General features: G+C 35.4%; 1 protein-coding gene across 5 annotated transcripts in view; it reads left to right on the top strand.

The window, feature by feature from the left end:
- Window positions 1–26,541, top strand: part of SLC9B1 (solute carrier family 9 member B1) — a 74,821-nt gene extending 48,280 nt beyond the window's left edge. For all 5 annotated transcript variants that reach the window (XM_065907036.1, XM_065907035.1, XM_065907033.1 and 2 more), the window contains 8 exons: window positions 2,422–2,592; window positions 4,021–4,163; window positions 5,228–5,355; window positions 12,240–12,415; window positions 19,794–19,900; window positions 24,181–24,289; window positions 24,822–24,958; window positions 26,201–26,541. In XM_065907036.1, the coding sequence (XP_065763108.1) occupies window positions 2,422–2,592; window positions 4,021–4,163; window positions 5,228–5,355; window positions 12,240–12,415; window positions 19,794–19,900; window positions 24,181–24,289; window positions 24,822–24,958; window positions 26,201–26,413 (1,184 nt within the window). In that variant the 3' untranslated portion in view covers window positions 26,414–26,541. The remainder of the gene's footprint in view (window positions 1–2,421; window positions 2,593–4,020; window positions 4,164–5,227; window positions 5,356–12,239; window positions 12,416–19,793; window positions 19,901–24,180; window positions 24,290–24,821; window positions 24,959–26,200) is intronic.
- The last annotated feature ends 325 nt before the right edge of the window (window positions 26,542–26,866 follow it).

Below are 26,866 nucleotides of genomic sequence, written 5' to 3' on the forward strand. Positions count from 1 at the left end.
AGGAAAAGGAGTACGTCAAGGCTGTATATTGTCACCCTGCTTATTTAACTTATATGCAGAGTACATCATGAGAAATGCTGGGTTGGAAGAGGCACAAGCTGGAATCAAGATTGCTGGGAGAAATATCAATAACCTCAGATATGCAGATGACATCACCCTTATGGCAGAAAGTGAAGAACTCAAGAGCCTCTTGATGAAAGTGAAAGAGGGGAGTGAAAAAGTTGACTTAAAGCTCAACATTCAGAAAACTAAAATCATGGCATCCGGTCCCATCACCTCATGGGAAATAGATGGGGAAACAGTGGAAACAGTGGCAGACTTTATTTTTTTGGGCTCTGCGGATGGTAATTGCAGACATGATATTAAAAGACGATTACTTCTAGGAAGAAAAGTAATGACCAACCTAGACAGCATATTAAAAAGCAGAGACTTTTTAACTTTGTCAACAAAGGTCCATCTAGTTAAGGCTATGGTTTTTCCAGCAGTCATGTATGGATGTGAGAGTTGGACTATAAAGAAAACTGAGTGCAGAAGAATTGATGCTTTTGAACTGTGGTGTTGGAGAAGACTCTTGAGATCCTTGGACTGCAAGGAGATCCAACCAGGCCATCCTAAAGGACATCAGTCCTGGGTGTTCATTGGAAGGACTGATGCTGAAGCTGAAACTCCAGTACTTTGGCCACCTCATGTCAAGAGCTGACTCATTGGAAAAGACCCTGATGCTGGGAAATATTGAGGGCAGGAGGAGAAGGGGATGACAGAGGATGAGACGGTTGGATGGCAACACCCACTCAATGGACATGGGTTTGGGTAAACTCCTGGAGTTGGCAATGGACAGGGAGGCCTGGCGTGCTGTGGTTCATAGGATCACAAAGAGTCGGACACGACTGAGCGACTAAACTGAACTGCACTTCTGCTCTTGTGCTAGATTTATCATATATTTTACTTCTACATTTGTTTTATTTTTTCTTAAAAAGGCAAAAGTCTTTTTCTTTTTTTAAGTTAAAACAGTTCCTTATATTTTTTCACATATTCTCTGATTCTCTACATTTCTTTCTGGCAATCTGAGCTTCCATGTGGTTTTTTTTACATTCAGCCTAAAAACCTTCCTTTAGTATTTCTTGTTGTGTAGTTATTCTAGCAGTTAATTCTCTCAGCTTTTATTTGTCTGAAAATGTCTAAAAATTGAAGTACATTTAACATATAACATTAGATTAGTTTCAGGTGCATAACAGTGATTTGATATTTGTACATATAGCAAAATGATCACCACAATACATCTATCGTACATGATTAAAATATTTTTTCTTGGGATGAAAACTTTTAAGGTCTATTCTCTTAGCAGTTTTCAAAATGCAATACAATGTGACTAGCTGTAGTCACCATGCTGTACATTACCTTCACATGACTTATAACCCTAACCCTAACTCTTCATATTACACATTCTTTGGGTTTTAGCATACATATTTAATAATATGCATACATAATAGTTTCAGTGCTCTAAAATTTTCCTGTGCTCTACTTATTCACTCCTCCTTCATCCTCGAATCCACTGGCAACCACTGATTTTTTCCATAGTTTTGTAAACTTTAAAAAATTCCTCCTTATTCTTGGAGACTTTCCTCCCAGAGACCTTCATTTTTCTGTTTCCCTTTGTGGTGGTTTTCTAGGTCTGTGGAAGACTGTATTCTAGAACTTTCAGCGCTCTCCTGATTTCAGTCCCCTGTTTCCAAGTTTAAAATATTTCACCTTTGCTGGTTTCCTCCTGGTTTTGTTAGTGTACATCCTCAAGTAATTGCCTAAAAGAAAGGATCCATGAGAGCTAAACTTGTTGGACTCTTTGCGACCCTATGGACTGTGGCCCGCCTGGCTCCTCTGTCCTTGGGATTCTCCAGGCAAGAATACTGGAGTGGATTGGCATTTCCTCCTCCAGGGGAATCTTCCTGACCCAGGGATCAAAGCTGGGTCTCCTGTATTGCAGATGGATTCTTTACTTTCTGGGCCACCAGGGGAGCCCAGCCATCAGACCTCATGTATTATCCCCTTTAATAATTTGTATCAAACACCAAGTTATCCATTCAATATAGATATTTAGTTTGCTGCCATTAAAAAATGTGGCACCCTGCCACTATGAGCTTCAATAAATTTGAGAATTCATATTATGACCAATCACCTTATTCCTCATGAAAAAACTACTGTCAAATATAAAATGAAGTAAACCTCATCATATTGCTATGACATTTTTAAAAAGTAATATAAGAAAGTTTATCACTTTTAAGTATTCACATATAGTTTTAAAATATTTCTTAATAAAAATTCTTCTTTTAAGTTGACAAAGACTTTGTAATATATGATTCGTGTCTTATTGTATATTATCTATGTCTAGATAGATAAATCGATATGTGCTTTTTTATATTTCAGGAAGTATACTTTTTATGATATGGTGTGTAGCCTGGGTATTCTCAGGCCCTGAAGTTCTTCCTAATGGAGGTTTATTTGGACTGTTAATTATCTTTTATTGTGCCCTTATTGGGGGGAAACTTTTGGAAATCATTAAAGTGCCTTCAGTGCCTAAAATTCCTCCTCTCCTTGGTAAGTGAATAATTAGCTTTTATTTGTCATTGACTATATGTAAATTATGACTATATTCTAGTCAGAGTAGATATAATTTAGAACTATTTCAATGTAATATGATCTACATAGCTTTTTTATATGTGTACTTACTATATATGTGTATATATAGCTTGCTTATAGAAGTATTTATTCTCTATACACAGATTTTTCCTGAAATATATTTTAAAATAATTTAAATATGCTCAATATGTGATTGTTGTTGCTGTATCATTTAATAGGACATTTTTAAATTAACTTTTACATGTTTTATAGAAAAGGAAAAATTTGAAAGAAACTGAATTTTTCTATGGATAACCTAATTCAAATAAAATTTGTTGTTGTTCAGTCACTAAGTCACAGTCAACTCTTTGCAGTCCCATGCGCTGTAACCCACAAGTCCTCTCTGTCCAGGGGATTTCCCTGGGCAAGAATACTGGAGTGGCTTGCCATTTCCTTCTGCAGGGGATCTTCCCACCCCTGGGATCGAACCTGTGTCTCCTGATTGGCAGGTGTATTCTTTACCACTGAGCCACCTGGGAAGCCCTCAAATACAATTACAAGATTCAAATACTATCGTGACTAGGGCACCAATATGTTTTATAGTTCTTGGGTGAGTTCCTTGGGCGAGTTCCTTGGGCATCTCCACTATGTATATTAATTGGTGTATCATCTGCCTAAACAATGTTACACCCTATTTCATCATCACCATTGTTATGTAACTCTCCAGGTAGACAAGAGGAAAATTAACAGAAAAACTTCTTTTAGAGGTGTGTTATATCTTCTAAGTATTCAATACATTCTAATATTTAGTTACTGCCAAAAGAGGTAATCACTCTGTCTTATCTCTAACACCCTTCCTGTGTTCATAACACCCTTCAGCATCTCACAAGTATTTACTGGATCTCTTTTCCACTTCTGCAAAGCGTCCACTCTAGTCCTAGTTCAGGCTATTAGTTTCTAACCATTCCATGAACTATGGCAGAGCCTTTTTTCTGGTCCCTCCTTAGTTTTATGTCTATCTCATTTACCAATACCATCACATAGACAATGCAACACTCGTTGTCTCACTTCCTGCCTAAAACTTACCCACAGTGCTTTACTCTGCCAAAACTGGGAGAAGTAGGGAGTAAAGGAAGCTTTCCATGATCTGGCCCCTCCTGCCCCTTCCCCACTCCCAGCTAGTCCTTAATGTTCCTTCAATACTGAATTACTTGTTTCACACCATTGAGATATATCATTTCTTATCTCCATTCCTTTTTTTATGCTGTCTCCTCTACGTGTATGTAACCTATCCTTCTCCAAAGTAATGAGAGATACAGTGTGTTTGAAGAAGGGATATTAAACATTTCTGTTTTCTGTCTTAGAAAAATGAACTGAATCAGACATGATTTATTTTTTTCTTCTAAGGGATGTTACTGGCTGGTTTTGTCGTTAGGAATGTTCCATTCCTCAGTGATGTCACCTGTATTAGTAATGAACTGTCTTCAACTTTAAGAAATACTGCCCTTACCGTTATTCTAGTGCGAGCTGGGCTTGGACTCGATCCAGAGGTAGATTTCCAATTACACTTTGAATTTGGTTATTTTAAATATTAGAGGCTGCTGGAAAAGAAAAATAGGCAGAATTTTTCTTATAGTTGTTTCAGGTAGAGCAAAACTAAGACAAAAAGCAAGATTTTGCAGAAATATTGGCACCTTAATGTCTACTTCTGATCATATTACTAATATGAAAAGAAATCAGTGTGATGTAGGATCTCTATTAGTAATAGTCTTTAATTATTTACATAGAGATAGATATCCCTTATGCAGCATTTGTATTATTTTGGAGTTGTGGCTCTTCTGTGGAGATCTTTACTTTTCAGTTAACAGAGGATAAGGTCATCCCATAAAAGGTTATTGCTTCTGTTTTGTTTTTTCTTTCATGAATTTTTCCCACAGAAGTATGTTCCTGATTATATTTTTATAAAAGTTAATCTTTTAAGATATTTCTTAAAATATTACTGTCAAGGAACCATAAATTAGTTTTTTAAAGATGGATATTCACAAATATAACAGTTATTCAGAATACAACAAATGTGGCAAATATATAAGATTGGTGAAAGTATTTGAAGAGCATAAATAATTATAGACAGTGATAAGTTATTATATTATCCAGTAAAAAAATTTGAACCAATGAGAAAATTTGAAAATTTTCCTTTTTAGTTAATTATGCATTTTTTATGTGATTTTCTCCTTTGGCATGTTATAATTATGACACTAATCACACAGTTCATCCCTAAAAGTTAACTGATGGAAACAAACCTATAGGATACTTTCATTATGCTATTTACTAGGAAGATTAAGGAAGGTAGAAATATTTATTTAATCACACAAAACTGAGTCATTATAATAATTAAAATAGAACAGCATTTTATAAAATATTAAATAGTTTATAATCCAATATATGATGACATATAAAATGATCTGTATTAGCATTTAAAGCATATGGAATATCTGGGAGATTTACTTTAATAAGATTATCACTCAAAAAAGATTATATAATTCAATATTGCTTAAAATAATCTTCTTATTGGCCACTACAAGCTTGTCTAAGTGTGACTATGTTTATATTTCAGGCTTTGAAGAATTTGAAGCGAGTTTGTATAAGATTGTCTATGGGTCCATGTCTAATGGAGGCTTGTTCAACTGCTGTTATTTCCCACTTCCTTATGAATTTTCCCTGGCAGTGGGCATTTCTGTTGGGGTAACTTTTTCTCATTTTTCTCTATGAAAATATCCAGTTAAAATGCTGGTTATTGAAATATTCAGAATATTGTATAGAAAAGTTTATCATTAAAATTCTTTTTACTGTGGTAGAGAATCTTGGAAATCAGTTGGTCAGAAATAGAACCATGTCCTAAATCTACTATATCCTTGACAAATATTCATAGTTCCTAAGTGCTTAATGCTAAGATAATTCACTTTATCAGTTTATTTTTTCTCCTATATTGTAATCTATCTCCAGTTTTTTGTTTATTTTTTTTTGGTTGTGCTGGATATTCACTGCTGTGTGGGTTTTTCTCTAGTTGTGGAGAGCAGAGGCTTCTCTCTAGTTGCAGTGAACAGGCTTATTGTGGTGGCTTCTCTTGTTGCCGAGCACAGGCTCTGTGGCGAACAGGCTTCCATAGCTGTGGTTCTCGGGCTCTCGAGCACAGGCACAGTAGTTCTGGCGCATGGGCTTAGTTGCTCTGTGGCATGTGGGACCTTCCAGACCAGGGATCAAACCCATGTCACCTGCATTGGCAGATGAATTCTTTACCACCGAGCCAACAGAGAAGCCCTGTTTTTTAAATTTTTATTTTTTTGGCTTTGCTGGGTCTTCCTTGCTGTGTGTAGTCTTTCTCAAATTACAGTGACTGGGGACTAATCTCTAGTTGTGGTGCACAGGCTTCATTGCTGTGGTTCTCTTATTGCAGAACACAGGCTCTAAGTGTGTGGGCTTCAGTAGTAGAGGCACACAGCCTCAGTAGTTGTGTTGCACAGGCTTAGTTCCACAGGCATTTGGGATCTTCCGAGATCAGAATTCAAGCCCATGTCCCCTGCATTGGCAGATGGATTTCTAACCACCGGACCACCAGGAAAGTCCCTATCTCTATTTTTTAATTAATCTAATGGCCTTTTCCTTGTACACTATATATGCACATATATATAATATGTATGTATTACATATAGCATATGTATTTTATATATATGAAAAATATTTTATGTACATATTATAACAAAAACAAGCAAACACTATTTTCCTAGATCCTGTGTCCCATCTATCATTATCTATTACTATTTCTTTTCATGTCCAAGCTCTTCAGAATAATAGTCTATGATTACTATCTCTATATCTTGAACTTGTTTTCATTTTTCAATCCATTTAATTTTTGCCTCCACTTACCCATTCCAGTGGATCCCAGTATGCATTTCTAAAAGATAAGGGCATTTTTTAACTAAATTAACAATTTTTTTATATGCTTAGGTGACTCTCTTAAAATTTTAATCTACTCAATGTTTAGTGGAATCTCTCAATCAATCAAAGGATTGTATATTTATTTTTTGTCCAGGTCTTGAATATATCTTTTACCTCTCCTCAGTTCTCTTTTATTTTGTCCTTTTGTAACTCCCTCCTCCATATCTATTAAGTTTTTCTTTATACTGTTCATCTATTTGCCTTTGCAGTACACACTGGAAATTTTTCTCTGCTTAGTTCTCTAGCCTTTTCCATCACTCTACTATTATGTCTGTATCACCTATTTATTTATTTAATTTTGACAATTAATTTCTAAGAATAATAGTTAAATGTTATGAACAGATACAGTGTACTTTTGTGATTCTGAGGATATTTATAGTTATTCTGAAGTCACGTTCTTGTTGTTCACTGTTTAGTATATCTCTTTCCTCAGGTGTAAATTTTTCTATTTAATGAATACAGTGCCTCAATTCAAAGTATTGACTTCCCCCAAATAGTTGGTGATAACTTAATGGGCACTAATTTTTTAAGTTGAAACTTACTATTGTGATTATTTTACCTGTTGGCTGTTGCCTTCTTGTAGAGAATAGGCCACTTATGCTACCAAGCAAGTGTCCTTAGAAGATCAAACTGAGATTAAGATTTTTTTTTTAAGTTGTACCACATGGCTTTCAGGATCTTAGTTCTCCAACCAGGTATTGAACACAGGTCACCGCAGCAAAAGAAAGCACCGAGTCCTAACCACAGGATTGCCAGAGAATTCACTAAGATTATTATGCAGATTATTTATTAAGGGAGCTCTCAGTAGAAACTTCTGAATAAAGAAAGCCAGATAGGAGTGTAGGAAAAGTCAGTGGTTCCAAAACTTTGCTACTCATCAAAATCACCTGGGTAGCTTTTGAAAATCTGAGTAAGTAGAGGAGTGATGTTGGGAAGATGGCAGAATAGGAAACTCCAGCCTCACTTTCCCACATGAAGACACTATCATAACAATGTGAGGACCAGATCACCTTTATGTAACTCCAGAAACAACTTGAGAGGTTACAGCATTCCATGCAAGCCCAAGGCCAAGAAGAGGCACATTGGAGCAATTAGAACATTATATTGCACTTAACCATCATACCCCCATGCCCCTCTTGCACAGCAAGGGGCAATCAGGAGGAAACACCCAACATTTGGCTTCTCCCTCAGGAGGAAAAGAAAAAGCTGGAACATTTGTTCTGCATTCTGGCTTTTTTTTTTTTTTTTTTGCATTCTGGCTTTTTAAGAGACTACCAAGGGACTGGTTTCTGTCTCATCTGACTTGGAGCACTGACAGAAAAGAGAGTGGCATATTTTAGATGCCTGAGTTTCACTGAAGACAAAGATTAAGTGCTGTGCATTGCTATACTCCAGAGATATTCCAGTACTGCTAATAGACACTTGGGATACTCTGGAGTAGGAAAAGGCCAAAGTGCAGCTGGAGATAATGCATCAAAGCCCAGAGACGGCACATTCCAGAAAAGTTTGAGAGACTTCCAGAGTCTTTAGCTGGGCTGATTGGTGAAGGTCTTTCCCTAGTGATGAAATTCATAAAGACCAGGAGAGGTGGCTGTTTTTTCAAAACCCAAATTTCAGTAAAAGATAACAAGACATACAAAGCAACAGGGAATTAGGGCTCAATTAAAGGAACAAAATAAAACTCCAGACACCAGCCTTAAACAAATAAAAATGGGTCAGTTACTCAACAAAGAATTCAAAATAACTATCATAAAGAGGCCTAGTGAGCTCAAAGATGTCACAAACATCTAAAAGAAATCAGGAAAATAATGCATGAACAAAGTGAGAATACCAGCAAACATATAGAAACTGTAAAAAAAAAAAAAAGAAAAGAACCAAAAATAAATTCTGGACCTGTAGAATAATACAATTAAATGAGACATTGATTACAGGAGATCAACTGTAGACTAAATCAGACAGAAAAAAGAATCTGTGAACTTGAAGACAGGTCATTTGAAATTAGAATCAGAGGAACACAATGAAAAACAAGGAGAGTAAAGAGATCCTAAGGGACTTGTGGGATGCGATTTAATGGGCCAATTACACATTACGGGAGTTTCAGAAAGAGAAGAGAGAAATAAATGGTTTGAAAGCCTATTTGAAGAAATAGTAGCCCAAACCTTCAAATCTGAGGAAGGAAATGGACATACAAATTCAAAGTGATCAAAAAACTCCCACTAAAATAAAACCAAAGAGACCTTCACTGAGAGATATACTCAAGCTGTCAAAAATCACAGCAAGTGAGAATCTTAAAAACAACGAAAGAAAAGCAAGAACTCCTGTAAGATAATAATTGAGTTTCTCAATGGAAACCTTGCAAGCCAGAAGGGAATGGGATGACATGTTCAACATGCTAAAAGAGAGAGAAAAAAAGAAAAAAACCCCAGCCAACCAAGAATATTATATCTAGCATACCATATGTAAAAACTTCATGACATTGAATTTGGCAATGAGTTCTTGGATATGACACTAAAAACACAGGCAACAAAAGTGAAAATAGATGGAACTGCATGAAACTTGAAAATTTTTGCATGCAAAGAAAGCAAAATGAAAAGGCAGCACACAGAATAGGAGAAAATAATTATAAACCATGTATCTGGAAAGAGATCAATATTCAAAATATGTAAAAAAATAACACACTATAACTCAGCAAATTTTAAAAACCTGACTATATAATGGGCAAAAAACTTACATAGACATTTCTACAAAGAAGATATACAAGTAGCCAATAAGCATATGAAAGTGCTCAACATTTATAATCATTGCTGCTGCTACTGCTGCTGCTGCTAAGTCGCTTCAGTCGTGTCCGACTCTGTACGACCCCATAGACGGCAGCCCACCAGGCTCCCCCGTCCCTGGGATTCTCCAGGCAAGAACACTGGAGTGGGTTGCCATTTCCTTCTCCAATTTATAATCATTAGAGAAAGGCAAATAAAAGCCACAAGGAAATAGCACCTCATACTCATTAGGATGCTTACTATTTAAAAAAAAAATAGAAAATAACAAGCATTGACAAAGACATGGAGAAATTGGAATATTCATACAATGCTATTGGGTATATAAAATGGACCATTGCTGTGGAAAATAGTTTGGAGGTTTCTCAAAACACTTAAAACTACCATTTAATCCAGCAATGCCACTTTTGGGTATATATCCCAAAGAACTGGAAGTAGGATATCAAAGAGATATTTGCACACTCACATTCATTGCAACATAATTCACAGTAGCCAAGAGGTAGAGGCAACTCAAATATCCATGGACAGATGAATGGATAAAGAAAATACACACACACACACACACACACACACACACACACACACGAATATCACTCAGCTGTGAAAGAGGAAATCCTGTCACATTCTACAGCATGGATAAACCGTGAGGATACTATGTTGGATGAAGTAAGTCAGGACAAGTACTGTACGATTCCACTGATGTATCTGGAGTCTTCAAAGTCATCTTAACAGAAAATAGAATGGTGGTTGTCAGGGGCTTGGGTGAGAGGGGAAAGGGTACTGTTCAGTTATAGAGTTTCAGTTTTGCAAGATGAAAATGTTCTAAGTTAAACAACAATGTGAATATCATTAGTACTGAACTGTACACTTAAAAATAGCTAAGAAGGTTAATTTTATGTTATGTATTTTTTACAATTAAAAAAACTTTACAGTATCCCAGTATTCAGATCAAACTCCATCCTAAATCAGATCAGAATGTCTTAGAATGTGACCCAGGCATCAGCATTTTTTTTTTAATCCCCAAGTAAATGGTAAGATCACTCTCAGATATCACTGCTTTCTGATATTTAAACCTTTGTGTAATACCCTCTTCCTAAATTTGAGCTGAACTTACTGACTTGCTTCTAATCAATGGAATACTGAAGAAGTGATAGGATATTACTTTTATGATTAGGTCATAAGACAGTGGCTTCTGTCTTCCTTGTTCTCTCTTGCACTCTCTTTAATCGCTTTCTTGGGGGGAAGTAAAGCTGCCATGTTGGGTGCAGCCCTGTGGAGAAGCCCCCAAGGCAAGAGACTGAAGACCTATCAACAACCATGTGAATAAACTTGGAATCAGGGCTTCTCTCACCACCTCATGAGAGATATTGAGTAGGAAGAGGTATACAGCTAATTCATACCCAGATTGCTGACCCACAGAAGTTGTGAGTTAATAAATATGTGTTGTTTTAAGCTTCTAAATTTGGGCATGATTTGTTAAGCAACAACAGATAAATAGTAGACAAGGTGGTTCCAATGTGCAGTAAAGTTCAGGAACCACTGAATTAAGCAAATATGTTTTATCAGAGAATTCTAGGTTCTTCGTGAGTCCCTCAGGTAATCTTGTCTGTAAACCAGGGAGGTTGTACAGCCAGAGGCAAAGGAACTGAACTGTTAGACCCTCACATCAGTCAGTCACTGGCAGGGGCTATCTGGAATGGGGAAACGGTCATTCTCCTTAGCATTAGTAGGTAAGCTTCTGTTAGCAGTGCAAGGCTCCCACGAAGCTGCCGGTGTTAGTGGTGAGGAGTCAACAAGCAGCAGTTGGGGAATGTGTGCACTGGCCTGACTAGAGGGTTCTGGCAGGGATCACGTGCATCACTCCACATAGTTACTGCAGCATTGAGGAGGTGAAAGTGGAAGAGACCAGGCAGGGTTGTAGATGGGATGCACAAACAAGGGATTCTGAGCAGGAATTTCTCCATTCCTCACGGGTGTCACCAGCCACCCCAGAAATTTTCCCATTTGCCTTTGTAACTTAGGTGCTCATACTGTTCCTTCTTTTGGACAGATATCTTCCTTACTGACTTGTTCAAGAGATAGAAGTGGTGTGGAGACTACATCTTACTGACCATTCTTATAGCAGTACTCTACATAATCACCATTCAATTTCCTCAGAGGTCCCTCCTACTCCCCACATCTGCCATTTCTGGGTTTGGGGCATTTTTAGAATACACCATATCTTCTATAGCAGTCTTATATGCATTTTGGCTTATGGTTTCCTTTTTCAACCCTAAACCAACTATCTCTTATCTTCCTGGGATACACTTAGTTTCTTGTCCACTGAGGATTCCCATTTTGTTTTCTAGCTAGCTTATGGAATTTCCTATTATTTTCATATCTTTATTTCAAATGTTTTTGAGATGGAGGAAGGGGCAGCAATTTGTGCTTGACCTAACATCTTGAACAAAATTTCTGTAAAATTTTAACAGCACTAAAGAATATGTGAGTATTTGTATGTGTGCTCAGTCATGTCCAACTCTTTGCAACCCTGTGGACTGTAGTCTGCCAGGCTCCTCTGTCCGTGGGATTTTCCCAGCAAGAATACTGGGTGGGTGGCCATTTCCTCTTCCAGGGGATCTTCCAGACCCAGGGATCGAGCCCACATCTCCTGCGTCTCCTGCCTTGCAGGAAGATTGTTTACCACTGAGCCACTGGGGAATATTTTCCATTGTTAAATGACATTTACTCAAAAGCAGAATTTTTACTTTCAAAGTCATCATGAAGATTAATATATTGGTTGTACAATTTACTATAAAGCTAACTGTTTCATTAAAAGGATGTTTTAAAATTGGTTTTCAAAGCTTTTTCTCTCAGTTTTGTAGTCGGTGCAGTTTCTCCTGCTGTTGTTGTCCCTTCCATGCTACATTTGCAAGAAAAGGGATATGGTGTTGAGAAAGGCATTCCAACCTTATTAATAGCTGCCAGCAGTTTGGATGACATCGTGGCTATCTCTGGATTCAATGCATGCTTCAGCATAGTTTTCGCCTCAGGTAAACAAAACAGCTACCATATAATTCAGTGCTTTCTTTACTCTTTAAACAAGTTTTCTAGCTTTTCCTTCATCTATTGGTGAAGACTTTCCATTTAACATGTTTTTATTCTTCATGGAAAGCTCATTCTAGACCACAAAAGGAATTTCAATGGTTTAAGATACCACTACTTAATACAAGTGATTTCCTTTTAATAACCAAATATTCCGATTAATTTTATAATCCATATTATTACCATTTATCTGCCCATTTTGCTTTGGAATTTTATCAGTTTTCAGTAGAAAAATTTAGGCCACAATATTATTAGTGCTAGTAATATATCTAGTAGATAATTTGGAGATGTACCTTTCTGGCGTCATTTTAAATAACTGGTGGTTCTGTTATTAAGACAACTTAAATGTGTGGAGTATGGACAACTGTGTGTCCTTTTGGTAGTGATGGAACAAGATCCTGTACCAGTTCTAAATCCCAGGGAGACATTTGATGTTGAATGTCACTCAAAGATTGCAGAAGTGAACATTCCACATTTAATAATACTTTAATTATCTGCCAATATATGAAGTCCAGTCTTCTCTAATATTACAAAAATACCGAAACATTTTAAAGTTGAAAAGTTATATATATATAGGTTCTCTTAAAATCATAAGATATAAATGACTAAGAAGGAAAAAAGAAAATATAAGAATGAAATCTATTATAGTCATGTGTGCATGTGTGTGCTCAGTTGTGTCTGACTCTTTGTGACAGCATGGACTGTCGCCCAGCACCAGGCTCCTCAGTCCATGGGATTTCTCAGGCAAGAATACTGGAGTGGGTTGCCGTTCCATACTCTAGGGGATCTTCCCAACCCAGAGACTGAACCCACATCACTTGTGTCTCTTGCACTGGCAGGCGGATTCTTTATCACTTTGCCACCTGGGAAAACCCCCAGGAATAATAATTCTTAATCTTTTAATGTACATCCACCCAGACTTCTCCTTTTCTCCCTCTCCACACCTATCTCTAGCTTGCTTTCTCTCCCGCCCAAAATTCTTATAAAATTAGTGAACATTAACCATACTTACTTATAACCTGAGTTGTTTTGCATTTAACTGTATATTACAAACATCTAATTTGTTTGTAAATATATTTCTATGACATTTTTATTGGTTCCATCATATTTGAGTGGCTGCATGACTTTCAACTTGACATGTTGAAAATGTAAATTGACACCACTATCTGCTATTAAAATGCTTGGTTGAACATCTTATAGCTGAATAGTTGTACTTAATCTTAATATTTTATTAACCTTACAAGAGAAACTGTTAAGTTAAAAAGGATATAACACAATAAGATTTTTGAAATATATTGCCACAGTATCATGTCCCATCAGGATATACCAGCTTGCCACTTTCTCTTCACCTTCTTCAAAATTATATATTTACTTGTCCTTTTTACCTTAGCCACTTTGATAGGTCTCTTTAAATGAAGTACTTTGAATACTAGTGATGTTAAATATTCATGTTTATTGTCTATTATTATTTTAGAATGTCTTAGAGATTACTTTTCTTGAAATATTTTGCCTATATCCTGTAAGCATATTCATCTTTTGTTGTTTCGATTTGTTAAGACTCTGATTGTGCATAAAATTAAGAATGCTAAACCATTTGTTTTATATCCTGTGCTTTTTGTAATTTAACTTTATCTCTTTTTTGCCATTCAGAAGACCTAAATTTTTTGTTGTTAGATCTGGCAATCTTTTTTTTCATGACTGATATCAGTCATTCTTTCAAAAAATATTTTTTGTGCTTCTCTTCTGTTGTACCAGCTACTGTATCAAATGTTGAGGATAAACAGTAAATAACAGTATTAGTTTTTATTGAGCAATTGCTTGGTATTTGCTGTAAATTCTGTAGATGTTTCAGCTCAATAATCACAACAGTGCTATACTCATTTTACTGATAAGGAAACTAAGGAACAGAGATTAAGTAACTTGCTCAAAGTCAGAGATCCAATAAGTAGGGAACCAATATGGAAATCTGGCAGTCTGACCTCAGACCCACACTTTTAAGTACTATTCTGTACTGCCTCCCAACACAGCAAACAGAAAAGGCCATGTAGCCTGTGTTCTCAAGGAGATTATCTTAAACAAATAATTAAAGGTGGAATAAATATTACATAGTATAAGATGCTAGGGAAACAGGCTACAGGAGACCTAACCTAATTTGAAGAAGACCAAAAAGTGAAAACCAAGCAGGTACATGCTTAAAAAAATCCTCTTCCACCACATGACTGTGTAAAGTGTCTCTTGAAATTTTAAGAACTCTCTAAGTTTCATCATATACGTTAGATCTTCAGAACATCTATATTTTGGAATTTGGTGGATATTGAGATCTTACTTTACCTTCTGAGTCAATTGGCCCTTTTACCATTATGCAGTATCCTATCTTTATTTCTTGTGACAGTATTTGACCTAAAGTCTGTCTTGTCTGGTAAAAGTGTGACTGCCCCTGCTCTCTTTGAGGTACCATTTGCATGTTTTTCCATCGTTAAAGTTATAGCAGTGTTTAAAATAATAGTGACTTAAGTTGCATACACAAATCTACTTTTCTACTCCTCTCTCACCCTCCTCGCCTTATGTTACCAGTGTCACAAATTACACATTTTATTGTATATACATTAACATAATTTTATCATTAGTTATGTTTTGTGCTTCTGTCTTCAGTTCTCTAACAGAATTAAAAGTGATTTCCTCACCACCATTACACTATTACTGGATTCGTAATTCATCTATCTATTTAACTTTACTGGAGATTTATATTTACATGCACTTGTGTTCAGTACAGTTGCTAAGTCATGTCCGACTCTTTGTGACCCCATGGACTGTTCATCACCAACTCCTGGAGCTTACTCAAACTCATGTCCATTGAGTCGGTGTTGCCATCCAACCATCTCATCTTCTGTCATCCCCTTCTCCTCCCACCTTCAATCTTTTCCCAGCATCAGGGTCTTTTCAGATGAGTCAGTTCTTCGCATCAGGTCACCAAAGTATTGGAATTTCAGCTTCAGCATCAGTTCTTCCAATGAGTATTCAGGGCTGATTTCCTTTAGGATGGAGTGGTTGGATCTCCTTGCAGTCCAAGGCACTCTCAAGAGTCTTCTCCAACACCTCAGTTCAAAAGCATCAGTTCGGCACTCAGCCTTCTTTATAGTCCAACTCTCAGATCCATACATGACTACTGAAAAAACCATAGCCTTGATTAGACAGACCTTTGTTGGCAAAGTAATGTCTCTGCTTTTTAATATGCTGCCTACGTTGGTCATAACTTTCCCTCCAAGGAGTAAGCATCTTTTAATTTCAAGGCTACTGTCACCATCTGCAGTGATTTTGGAGCCCAATAAAATAAAGTCAACCACTGTTTCCCCATCTGTTTGCCATGAAGTGATGGGACCAGATGCCATGATCTTACTTTTCTGAATATTGAGTTTTTTTTTTTTTTAATATTACTTTATTTTTTATTTTTATTTTTTTCAGGTGAGCGCTTAGGAAACTCAAATTCTTTTTTTTTTCAGTTTTCTCTTTTTATTTTATTTTTATTTATTTATTTATTTATTTTTCAGTGGGTTTTGTCATACATTGATATGAATCAGCCATAGAGTTACACGTATTCCCCATCCCGATCCCCCGTCCCACCTCCCTCTCCACCCGATTCCTCTGGGTCTTCCCAGCCCACCAGGCCCGAGCACTTGACTCATGCATCCCACCTGGGCTGGTGATCAGTTTCACCATAGATAATGCTGTTCTTTCGAAACATCCCACCCTCACCTTCTCCCACAAAGTTCAAAAGTCTGTTCTGTACTTCTGTGTCTCTTTTTCTGTTTTGCATATAGGGTTATTGTTACCATCTTTCTAAATTCCATATATATGTGTTAGTATGCTGTAATGTTCTTTATCTTTCTGGCTTACTTCACTCTGTATAATGGGCTCCAGTTTCATCCATCTCATTAGAACTGATTCAAATGAATTCTTTTTAATGGCTGAGTAATATTCCATGGTGTATATGTACCAGAGCTTCCTTATCCATTCGTCTGCTGATGGGCATCTAGGTTGCTTCCATGTCCTGGCTATTATAAACAGTGCTGCGATGAACATTGGGGTGCATGTGTCTCTTTCAGATCTGGATTCCTCAGTGTGTATGCCTAGAAGTGGTATTGCTGGGTCATATGGCAGTTCTATTTCCAGTTTTTTAAGAAATCTCCACACTGTTTTCCATAGTGGCTGTACTAGTTTGCATTCCCACCAACAGTGTAAGAGGGTTCCCTTTTCTCCACACCCTCTCCAGCATTTATTGCTTGTAGACTTTTGGATAGCAGCCATCCTGACTGGCGTGTAATGGTACCTCATTGTGGTTTTGATTTGCATTTCTCTGATAATGAGTGATGTGGAGCATCTTTTCATGTGTTTGTTAGCCATCTCCTATGTCTTCTTTGGAGAAATGTCTGTTTAGTTCTTTGGCCCATTTTTTGATTGGGTCATTTATTTTTCTGGAATTGAGCTTCAGGAGTTGCTTGTATATTTTTGAGATTAATCCTTTGTCTGTTTCCTCATTTGCTATTATTTTCTCCCAATCTGAGGGCTGTCTTTTCACCTTACTTATAGTTTCCTTTGTTGTGCAAAAGCTTTTAATTTTCATTAGGTCCCATTTGTTTATTTTTGCTTTTATTTCCAATATTCTGGGAGGTGGGTCATAGAAGATCTTGCTGTGATTTATGTCGGAGAGTGTTTTGCCTATGTTCTCCTCTAGGAGTTTTATTAAAGTTTCTGGTCTTACATTTAGATCTTTAACCCATTTTGAGTTTATTTTTGTGTATGGTGTTAGAAAGTGTTCTAGGTTCATTCTTTTACAAGTGGTTGACCAGTTTTCCCAGCACCACTTGTTAAAGAGATTGTCTTTTTTCCATTGTATATCCTTGCCTCCTTTGTCAAAGATAAGGTGTCCATAGGTTCGTGGATTTATCTCTGGGCTTTCTATTCTGTTCCATTGATCTATATTTCTGTCTTTGTGCCAGTACCGTACTGTCTTGATGACTGTGGCTTTGTAGTAGAGTCTGAAGTCAGGCAGGTTGATTCCTCCAGTTCCATTCTTCTTTCTCAAGATTACTTTGGCTATTCGAGGTTTTTTGTATTTCCATACAAGTTGTGAAATTATTTGTTCTAGTTCTGTGAAAAATACCGTTGGTAGCTTGATAGGGATTGCATTGAATCTATAGATTGCTTTGGGGTAGAATAGTCATTTTGACAATATTGATTCTTCCAATCCATGAACACGGTATGTTTCTCCATCTGTTTGTGTCCTCTTTGATTTCTTTCATCAGTGTTTTATAGTTTTCTATGTATAGGTCTTTCATTTCTTTAGGTAGATATACTCCTAAGTATTTTATTCTTTTTGTTGCAATGGTGAATGGTATTGTTTCCTTAATTTCTCTTTCTGTTTTTTCATTGTTAGTATATAGGAATGCAAGGGATTTCTGTGTGTTAATTTTATATCCTGCAACTTTACTATTGAATATTGAGTTTTAAATCAACCTTTTCACTCTCTTCTTTCACTTTCATCAAGAGGCTCTTTAGTTCTTCTTCACTTTCTGCCATAAGTGTGATGTCATCTGCATATCTGAGGTTATTGATATTTCTCCTGGCAATCTTGATTCCAGCTTGTGCTTCATCCAGTCCAGCATTTCTCATGATGTACAGCCTTGATGTACTCCTTTTCCTATTTGGAACCAGTCTGTTGTTCCATGTCCAGTTCTAACTGTTGTTCTTGACCTGCATACAGATTTCTCAGGAGGCAGGTACGATGGTCTGGTATTATCATCTCTTTAAGAATTTTCCATAGTTTGCTGTGATCCACACAGTCAAAGGCTGTGGCATAGTCAATAAAGCAGTAGTAGATGTTTTTCTGGAACTCTCACTTTTTCAGTGATCCAAGAGATGTTGACAATTTGATCTCTGTTCCTCTGCCTTTTCTAAATCCAACTTGAACATCTGGAAGTTCATGGTTCACGTACTGTTGAAGCCTGGCTTGGAGAATTTTGAGCATTACTTTGCTAGTGTGTGAGATGAGTGCAGATGTGCGGTAGTTTTGTGTGTTGCTAATATCTTTTTATTTACACTTGAAGGATTCCCTTTAAGATTTCTTATTAGGTAGGTCTAGTGGTGATGAACTCCATCAAGCTTTGTTTATCTGGGGAAGTCTTAATTTCACGTTCACTTTGGAGGACAGTTTTGTGGGATATTATTCTTGGTTGGCATTTTTTTTCTTTTGACATTTTGAACATGTCATCCTGCCTTCCTCTGACCTATAAGGTTTCTGCCGTGTAAAGTGTTTGTTGCTCAGTTGTGTGTGACCCTTTGTGACCTCATGGACTGTGGCCCGGTAGGCTCCTCTTGTCCATGGAATTCTCTAGGCAAGAATACTGGAGTGGGTTGCCATTTCCTTTTCCAGGGGATTTTCCCAATCCAGGGCTCAAACCCAGGTCTCCTGCATTGGAGGCAGATTTTTTTACCATCTGAGCCATCAGGAAAGCTCTTCTGCTCTGTAAGTCTCTGATCATTTTATGGGCGTTCTCTTTTATGTGATGAGTTGCTTTTCTCTTGCTGTAACTTTTTAGATGTGCATAAAGCCTTTTAGACTGTATGTTGGTGTTAAATTAGTGTCTCTGTGGGGGATCACGATTCTGGAGTTCCCATTCTACCATCATGCTATTGTCACCCTACACTTCTGTTATTTTTAATGGGAAAATATTTCTAAAATATGTATATTTAATACCTTTTTGTATTGAGTTGAATACACAGAGCACAACTAAACTTTTTTGTGTGACTCTAGATCATTTTTAAAAATGTATTACAATAAAACTACATGTATCCATAAGATATAAAATGTACTGGAAAATCAGTTGATCCTTGAATATTCTAGGATTGATCCTGGGATAAATATGTTTAAATCATTTGCCATAATAGAATAGCAGAGAACAACATTATTAGCCATGTGCTCGTTGCCAGAGATACTTCTCTGCCTGTCTCTATGCCTTCTTCTACCTGACCTGGTCTCTTAGGTTAGGTGTGTAAGGGGAGCATATTGTGGTTTCTTCTTTGTTTTCTGACCTATTTATTCAATGAACATTTCTGAGTTGTGTATACATATTAAATCATTGGAGAGTACACGTTTATCAAATAAATATGCATGTTTTCATGAATGTGAACTTTAAAGGTCCATTTTTGTGTATTTATTCTGTAATAACATACCTTTCTTTATGAATCACCTACATTTGATTTCCTACTGTGTTGGTCATACGAAAATACCTCTCTCTGACATGTTTTTCTTATTGTGTGCCCTTACAGGTAACATATCTAATAACATCCTATCCCCTCTTCGGGATGCAGGTCTTGGTGTGCTTTCAGGAATTGTTTTGGGAATGTTTGCTCGACATTTTCCAAGTAGTGATCAGGTAAATAAAATATAATCTTTATTTGGAAGTACAGTATTAGACATTTCTCTAAAAAATTGGAACTTTTGGAAGATTCATGAAATAATTTAATCTTTAGTTTTCTTTCTCCAAAAGTAGCCTCCAATGCTTATTCTCTGCTTAAAACTGAGCATAGTTGTCATTGATCCAGGTCAGTGGCCCTAATCTGAAGTCTCTGCTTCCAGATTAGACAGAGAATATCAGAAAAATGTACTTAATTCAGAGGAATTTCTCCATTTCGTCCACTTCTTTCTTCACCAAATTGCCTGTTAACTCCTGACTTTTTTCCCTTATCTTTTTCCCTCAGACATTCCATTGAACATTTTGGGGGAAATATATTCCCACTTATTTCTGCATATTTTCTGAATTAAATTCTCTCCCTCTCCCTTTGACTAAAGCAATACTGTCAACTCTTTCCTGCCCTAAAAGATATGCCATTACTCTTTGATTTCTGTAACTTCCATCTTAATTTCCCTGTAGTTATTGTTTCAGCTAAAAAGATACTCAGACATTTATTTTTAAGAATTCTTTGGATATGTTGTGTGGAACTACAGGTTATATGGGTCTCTTCTCTTTCCTTCTTTTCTTACAGTTAAAGTATTATAACCATTTTACTGACGGTAGTATCAGAGATGTGGCAGAAAATGAAACTTAATAATTGCAAATTTTGTTACAAGTCTGCTAAAATATGTGGTGAGAAATAAAGTCAAACTTTAGATGTTATTTGATATAGCATATAAAGACATGGTATCAAAGGGTCAGTAATAAATGATAGATAATATAATTATTATATATTTAATGTAAATTAATTTCCAAATATCTATCTAATTCTAGGGAAAACTTGAAGTGAAGAGAGCATTTTTAATTTTGAGTATGTGTATTTCTGCTGTCTTAGGCAGCCATAAATTTAATATGAACACAGCTGGAGGATTGTGCACACTAGTATTGAGTTTCATTGCAGGGACAGGTTGGTCCAAAGAAAAGGTGAATATTTTTATACATCATTTTTTAAGAGATAAAATAACTGCATTTTTTACATCTGAAATGGACATTTAAGAAATCTTACTCTATTAAAAAATATATGACATTTTGATTCCACTTGTTTGACTTAATATGAATAGAATGCTAGATTTCTGATTAAAAGATAGATATGCAACAAAGGTTTACTGTATAGCACAGGAAACTATAGTCAATATCTTGTAATAACATAATGGAAAATAATTTGGAAAATAATATATGTGTATATGTCTAACTGAATCACCTTGCTATGCACCTGAAACATTGTAAGTCAACTATACTTCAATAAAATATGTATATTAAGAAAAAAACTAAAAAAGAAATATTAATTCTAGTTGGAAGATGTTCCATAAGTTTGTATCTTCAAGGTGAATGAATCAATCAAGGGAATAAAATATTCAAGAAAAGGAACTGGAAATACACTAAAATGCAATCAGAAGTTGAGTGATCACATTAGTTTTTTTCCCAAGTTTAATGCATTATGATTATATAACTTTTATTGATGTATTTAGTAAAATTTTAATTATGCAATTAATACATGAAACTATGCCCATAAAATATTAAGAATAAGAAGCTACACATATGTAATAAAATGAAAAATGCTCCTTTCCCCTCACCACCCCCAAATGTCAAAGCCCCGTCCCAGGTCGTTTCCTCTAATCACTTCTCTTGTTTGTAGACATGTAGATCACTTCCATCTTTTATTACAAACAGCACAACCGTGAACAGTCCTATTCATGTGTGGTTTTGCAAATGTAAGAATACTTCTGTAGGACTAGATTTCTAGAAATGGAATGACTGAATTTAAAAATGGTACATTTCTATTTTGGTGGTTACTGCCAAATTAGGCTTTCCAGGTAGCACTAGTGGTAAAGAACCTGCCTGCCAATGCAGGAGACATGGGACATGTGGGTTCAACTCTTGGGTAAGGAAGATCTCCTGGAGTAGGAAATGGCAACCCACTCCAGTATTCTTACCTGGAGAATCCCATGAACAGAGGAGCCTGGCGGGCTATAGTCCATAGGGTCACAAACAGTTGGACACGACTAAAGTGATTTAGCACATTGCCAAATTATCCCTTAAAAGATTTTATTTTTACTATTTACTACAAACAGTATAGGAGAGTCCTAAACTCATACCTAAACTCATCAACAATCTTGGATATTACCAATGATTTTTTAAACAACCTGATGGGTAAGAAACTTTATAACATTGTTATTCTTTATATTTCTCTGGTTAATAGTGGAGTAAACTTCTATTCAGGCTTCCCTGGTGTCTCAGTGGTGAAAAATCCACCTGCCCATGCAGGAGACATGGATTCAATCCCTAGGTCAAGAAGATCCCCTGGAGAAGAAAATGGCAATCCACTCCAGTGTTCTTGGTTGGGAAATCCCATGGACAGGGGAGAGCCTGTCAGGCTACAGTCCATGGGTCACAAAAGAGTTAGACATGACTTAGCGGCTAAACAATGACAACAAGCTTCTATTCATATATTCTTTTGTAACTACCTATTCATATTCTTTGCCCATTATTAACTGGTTTATTTGCCTTTTTTGTTCCTAATTTATAGACTTTCTTTATATGTTAGGGCTACTAATTCTTTGTTATCTACATGTCATGTTTAATTTTTGCTTATCTTCATTTATGATGTCTTTTGTATGGCCGTAAAATTTCCTATAGTCAAGTCTGACGGTTTTTCCTTTTTGGTTTTGGGTCTTTATCTTGTTTAAGAAGGATTTTTTCACCCAAGATCATGAGATTATGAACATTATATCATCTTATATATTATCATTTAATACTTTGGTAGTTTGCTTTGCATTTAATTCTCTACTTCATCTGGAATTTATTTTTGTGAATGTTGTGAGGTAAGGATGTACATGCATGTGTTTAAATATATATATAAAAATATATATATTAAAAAATAATAAATATATATGTATTCATAGACATACATATATACATATATATATGCATGTGAATTGCATAGTCAATTTTGTCAAATTATTTATTGATTAATCCAATAATTCATTGATATATATATATTTACTTCTGAAGTCTCTTTAAACACCCATTCCTATGCTAATAGTGCTCTAAATCATTGTCATTTTCTGTCTCAGAATCTAGTATAGAAGATTCCCTCTTATTGTACCTATTTTTAAAGTATTTCTTAACTGTTCCTGTCCATATTCTTTCTTAGATAAATTTTAGAATCAGCTTAAGAAGTTCCCAATTTGTTTAGTATTCTGATAAAGTCATAATTATAAAAGAAATTAAATGGCTAATAATAAATTACAAATAAAATGAAAACTACTTGATCTCTTTACATGCTAAGGAAAATCAAACCATAAAGAATAAATAGATTTTAAAGATTAAATAAGTAACAAATAGGATAATGTACTATTAAGAAGACAGAAATACTGGTTTTCCTTTGTTATTTCATTTTTCAAACTTACTTTTATAAAGAGCAACCAGAAAACCTAGTCATAAGGGGAGTAGTTATGAAAATAGTTTTTGCCTCAAAGGATATGAATGTTTTATGAATCTCCTCCTGTTTGGGGGGGAAAAAAAAAAGGATAAACACAGACTGAAACTAAAATCTCTTCATCCAACTTCCTAGAAAAGAGCCAGAGTACTTTTATGTCAGTGGGAGCGTTTCCTGTAACCATGTAATTGTGGGAGCAGCACTGGGAGGGATTAATTCTCAGAAAGGGAAGTCAGTGAGGCAACCAAATGAGAATCTATGACCTGTTTGGGTTTGGTTCATGTTTTTAATATGGGTCATTTGGAGGCAGGCCTAACAGATTACCAGAATTTTTTTCCTAGTAGTTTAGGACATATCAGGATTCATTTTCATGGGATTTGGTCCCAGGATAACTGAGCTTGAATACGTTCTCATCAGGCATGATGTAGTTCTATCCCTGCTCAGTTGCCTCACAAACAAAAGGTAGAATTCTTACTGCACCATCAGAACATGTTAGGAACTCCAAAGATAAAATTGCCAAATAATATCTTTTTTGTTCCATGACAAAATTACCAACTAATATTTTTATTGTGTTGTAAATTTCTTTTAGTCAAGTTCTGTTTGTATAAAAGAGTTAACCTACTCATTTAATTTTTATTGTTTTAAAATTTCTTCTACAAATAAAATATCTTAAGTTTATTAAATGTTGAGAACCTTTACATGTCTGAAATGCAAATACTTTTATTTGTCACAATAACTGAAAATGTATTACTCTTTTCTACAGGTTAGAGTCCAAAAAATTATTGGAATTGCGTGGGATATTTTCCAACCTCTTCTGTTTGGCTTGGTTGGAGCAGAAGTATCTGTTGCATCTCTTAAATCAAATGCTATTGGTAAGAATGATTAGAGGCATAAAAATGTAAGATTTAAAAATATTTAAGAAAATGGAGTAATTTTTATTTTTACTTACAATATGTCTTTGAATGCTACAAGGACCTTCAGAGGCTCATGTTGTAATATGCATTTCTTCCTCATTTACCCTGTATGGTCTTTGTAACCAAAGACAACCTTGAATATCTTCCCTGAGTGATCTGAGGAAATAGAAATTAGAATTTTTTTTCTGAAGGGAAATATTAGGTACCAGCAGCACCTTCTAAATACTTTCATTTATAGTAAAAGTTCTAAGCCTGTTAGCTCAGAATTAAATAAACATAATTTATCTTACTTTTCATCATACCTCCATTATCAGATTATCTCTTGTACTTTACATAGAAGCCTCAATCATATTTTTATTTTTATGATTATTATTTTTACTTAATATAGAGAGACAGTAGTCCTAAAATGTTTTCAGCACTTTTGCAAATTACATTTCTAGGCATAAAGAACCACTTCTTCCCAAATACTGTTTGTCTTTTTCTGTTGCAGGCGTTTCTGTTGGTACCGTGAGTTTGGCATTATTGGTTAGAATTTCTTTTACATTTGTATTGATGTCTTGTGCCGGTTTTAATTTTAAGGAGAAAATATTTATTGCTTTATCATGGATGCCGAAAGCTACAGTCCAGGTAAGATTATATTAAGACATTCTAATTATCTTAATGTTGATTTTTTAAATTCTAAATGAAAAAAAAAAACTAGTCACAAAATGTGGGCTATTAGTCTTTTTAAATGCTTGATTGATCATAACTACTCACTAAAAGTAACATGATCTTTAAAACACTGTGCTTTTAGTGACAAATACTTGCTAAACTTATGAAAACATTTTTCTGTTTTCCAAAAATTTAAAATAAGAGTACTTCTGAAACTGGAATTTTATATTTTGCTGAATATTGTAGAGCTAAGTGTTAGGATTTTAAAGTAGACACACATTGATTCTTTTTGAAATATATCTTTCCTACCCCTGCCAGTCACTCTACCATACATAAATGCATATGTATTATTTTTAATTATATATTTAATTTGCATGACTGATTTTTGACTGAATCTCTCAACTAGAATATATAGGAAGGATAAGAAGTGTTTGTTAGTTTTTGTTGTTATTTTTCCCTAATACTTAACACTTAGCATGCAGTAGGTATACAGTAAATAATCTCTGTATGCCTACAAAAATTAATGCGGAATGGATGAATGAGAGAAAGAGAAAAAGGAAACTTTGTAGTTATGCTCTCTGATTTCCTGAAATTCTTTTCTCTACTGTTACTCCAAAACAGAAGCTTGTGAGTTTCCATGCAACAAAAAATCTATGTCATGATTAGCAAAGCAGGTCCTTGGGACAAGGCTGCCTGTTTTGAATAACAAGTTACTTTACTATAACTTTAGGCAAGTTATAAATTCCAAAACTCTTGTCAGTTTTACTATATCACACTGCTCCCAGTAGGAAGAACAAGAAGATGTATGACAAAATCCTAAGGAACCATAAGAAACCTTAGCACTTTGTATTGTCTTGCTGTAGCCAGGAACCTAGTGGTTCACGGTAAAGACAAATATGCAAAACTCTGGTTCATCTGAACTCCTGAGGTTCCAAAAGTATTGTGAGCACTCAAAAAAGATACTTAAACAGGGGAAAGCTGAGATGACAAGAACACAAAATCAGCCATTTGTCACTGCTTCACTCTCCTTCCAGATAATATTTGCTAAGAAGAACATAGAATTGATGAGTCATTTACAAAAATTCCTTAACACTTGTCTCTTTTCTAGTAGTCTAGTACTAGGTGTTATTTGTTATAACAGAGTTCTTTATTTTTACTATATGTTAACTCTATTTAGCATTTTTCTTTATGCCTCATCTTTTTCTCCTCTAAATATAGGCTGTATTAGGTCCTCTGGCTCTAGAAAAAGCAAGAATGAGTGCACCCCATTTGGAATCATATTCGAAGGATGTGATGACAGTAGCCTTTTTATCCATCTTGATCACAGCTCCAAATGGAGCTCTAATTATTGCCATTCTGGGACCTAAACTACTCACTCGCTATGATACAAACAAAGTGGAAATGGAGTTATCAGGATCACAACCTCATTAAAAAGTTGATTTGCCATCACTTGCCTGCTTCTCTTAATGAATTCTCTTACATAAGGGAAAAATTAAAAGGTACACATACGTGAAGAATGTACATAGAAGCAAACCTTTAATAAATATATGATTTGACTATAGAGGATTCCTATAATTTTTTTATCCCAAAGTTAATTTAATAAAGATAATATAAAATAGAATACCTTCTTAGTATTTATTTATTTCAAGAACAAAATCAAAGCATAAATACCCTAGGAAAGTTAAAGAAATCTGTCAAGTTGGATTTACTGTCATAATACAAACTAAAAACAATAAAAAATTAAATGAACCTAATGTAAGAACGATAAGATAGTGTAAGTCTCTAAATAGGAGAACTCTTCATCAGGTTAGTAATTCACTTAGAAAAGATTACCAGAAAAAGGAAAAAGAATTCACAAAAATAAAGCAACTTTAAGTGGGTCAA

This window comes from Muntiacus reevesi, chromosome 16 (assembly GCF_963930625.1).
Source record: "Muntiacus reevesi chromosome 16, mMunRee1.1, whole genome shotgun sequence".
Classification (NCBI taxonomy): domain Eukaryota; kingdom Metazoa; phylum Chordata; class Mammalia; order Artiodactyla; family Cervidae; genus Muntiacus; species Muntiacus reevesi.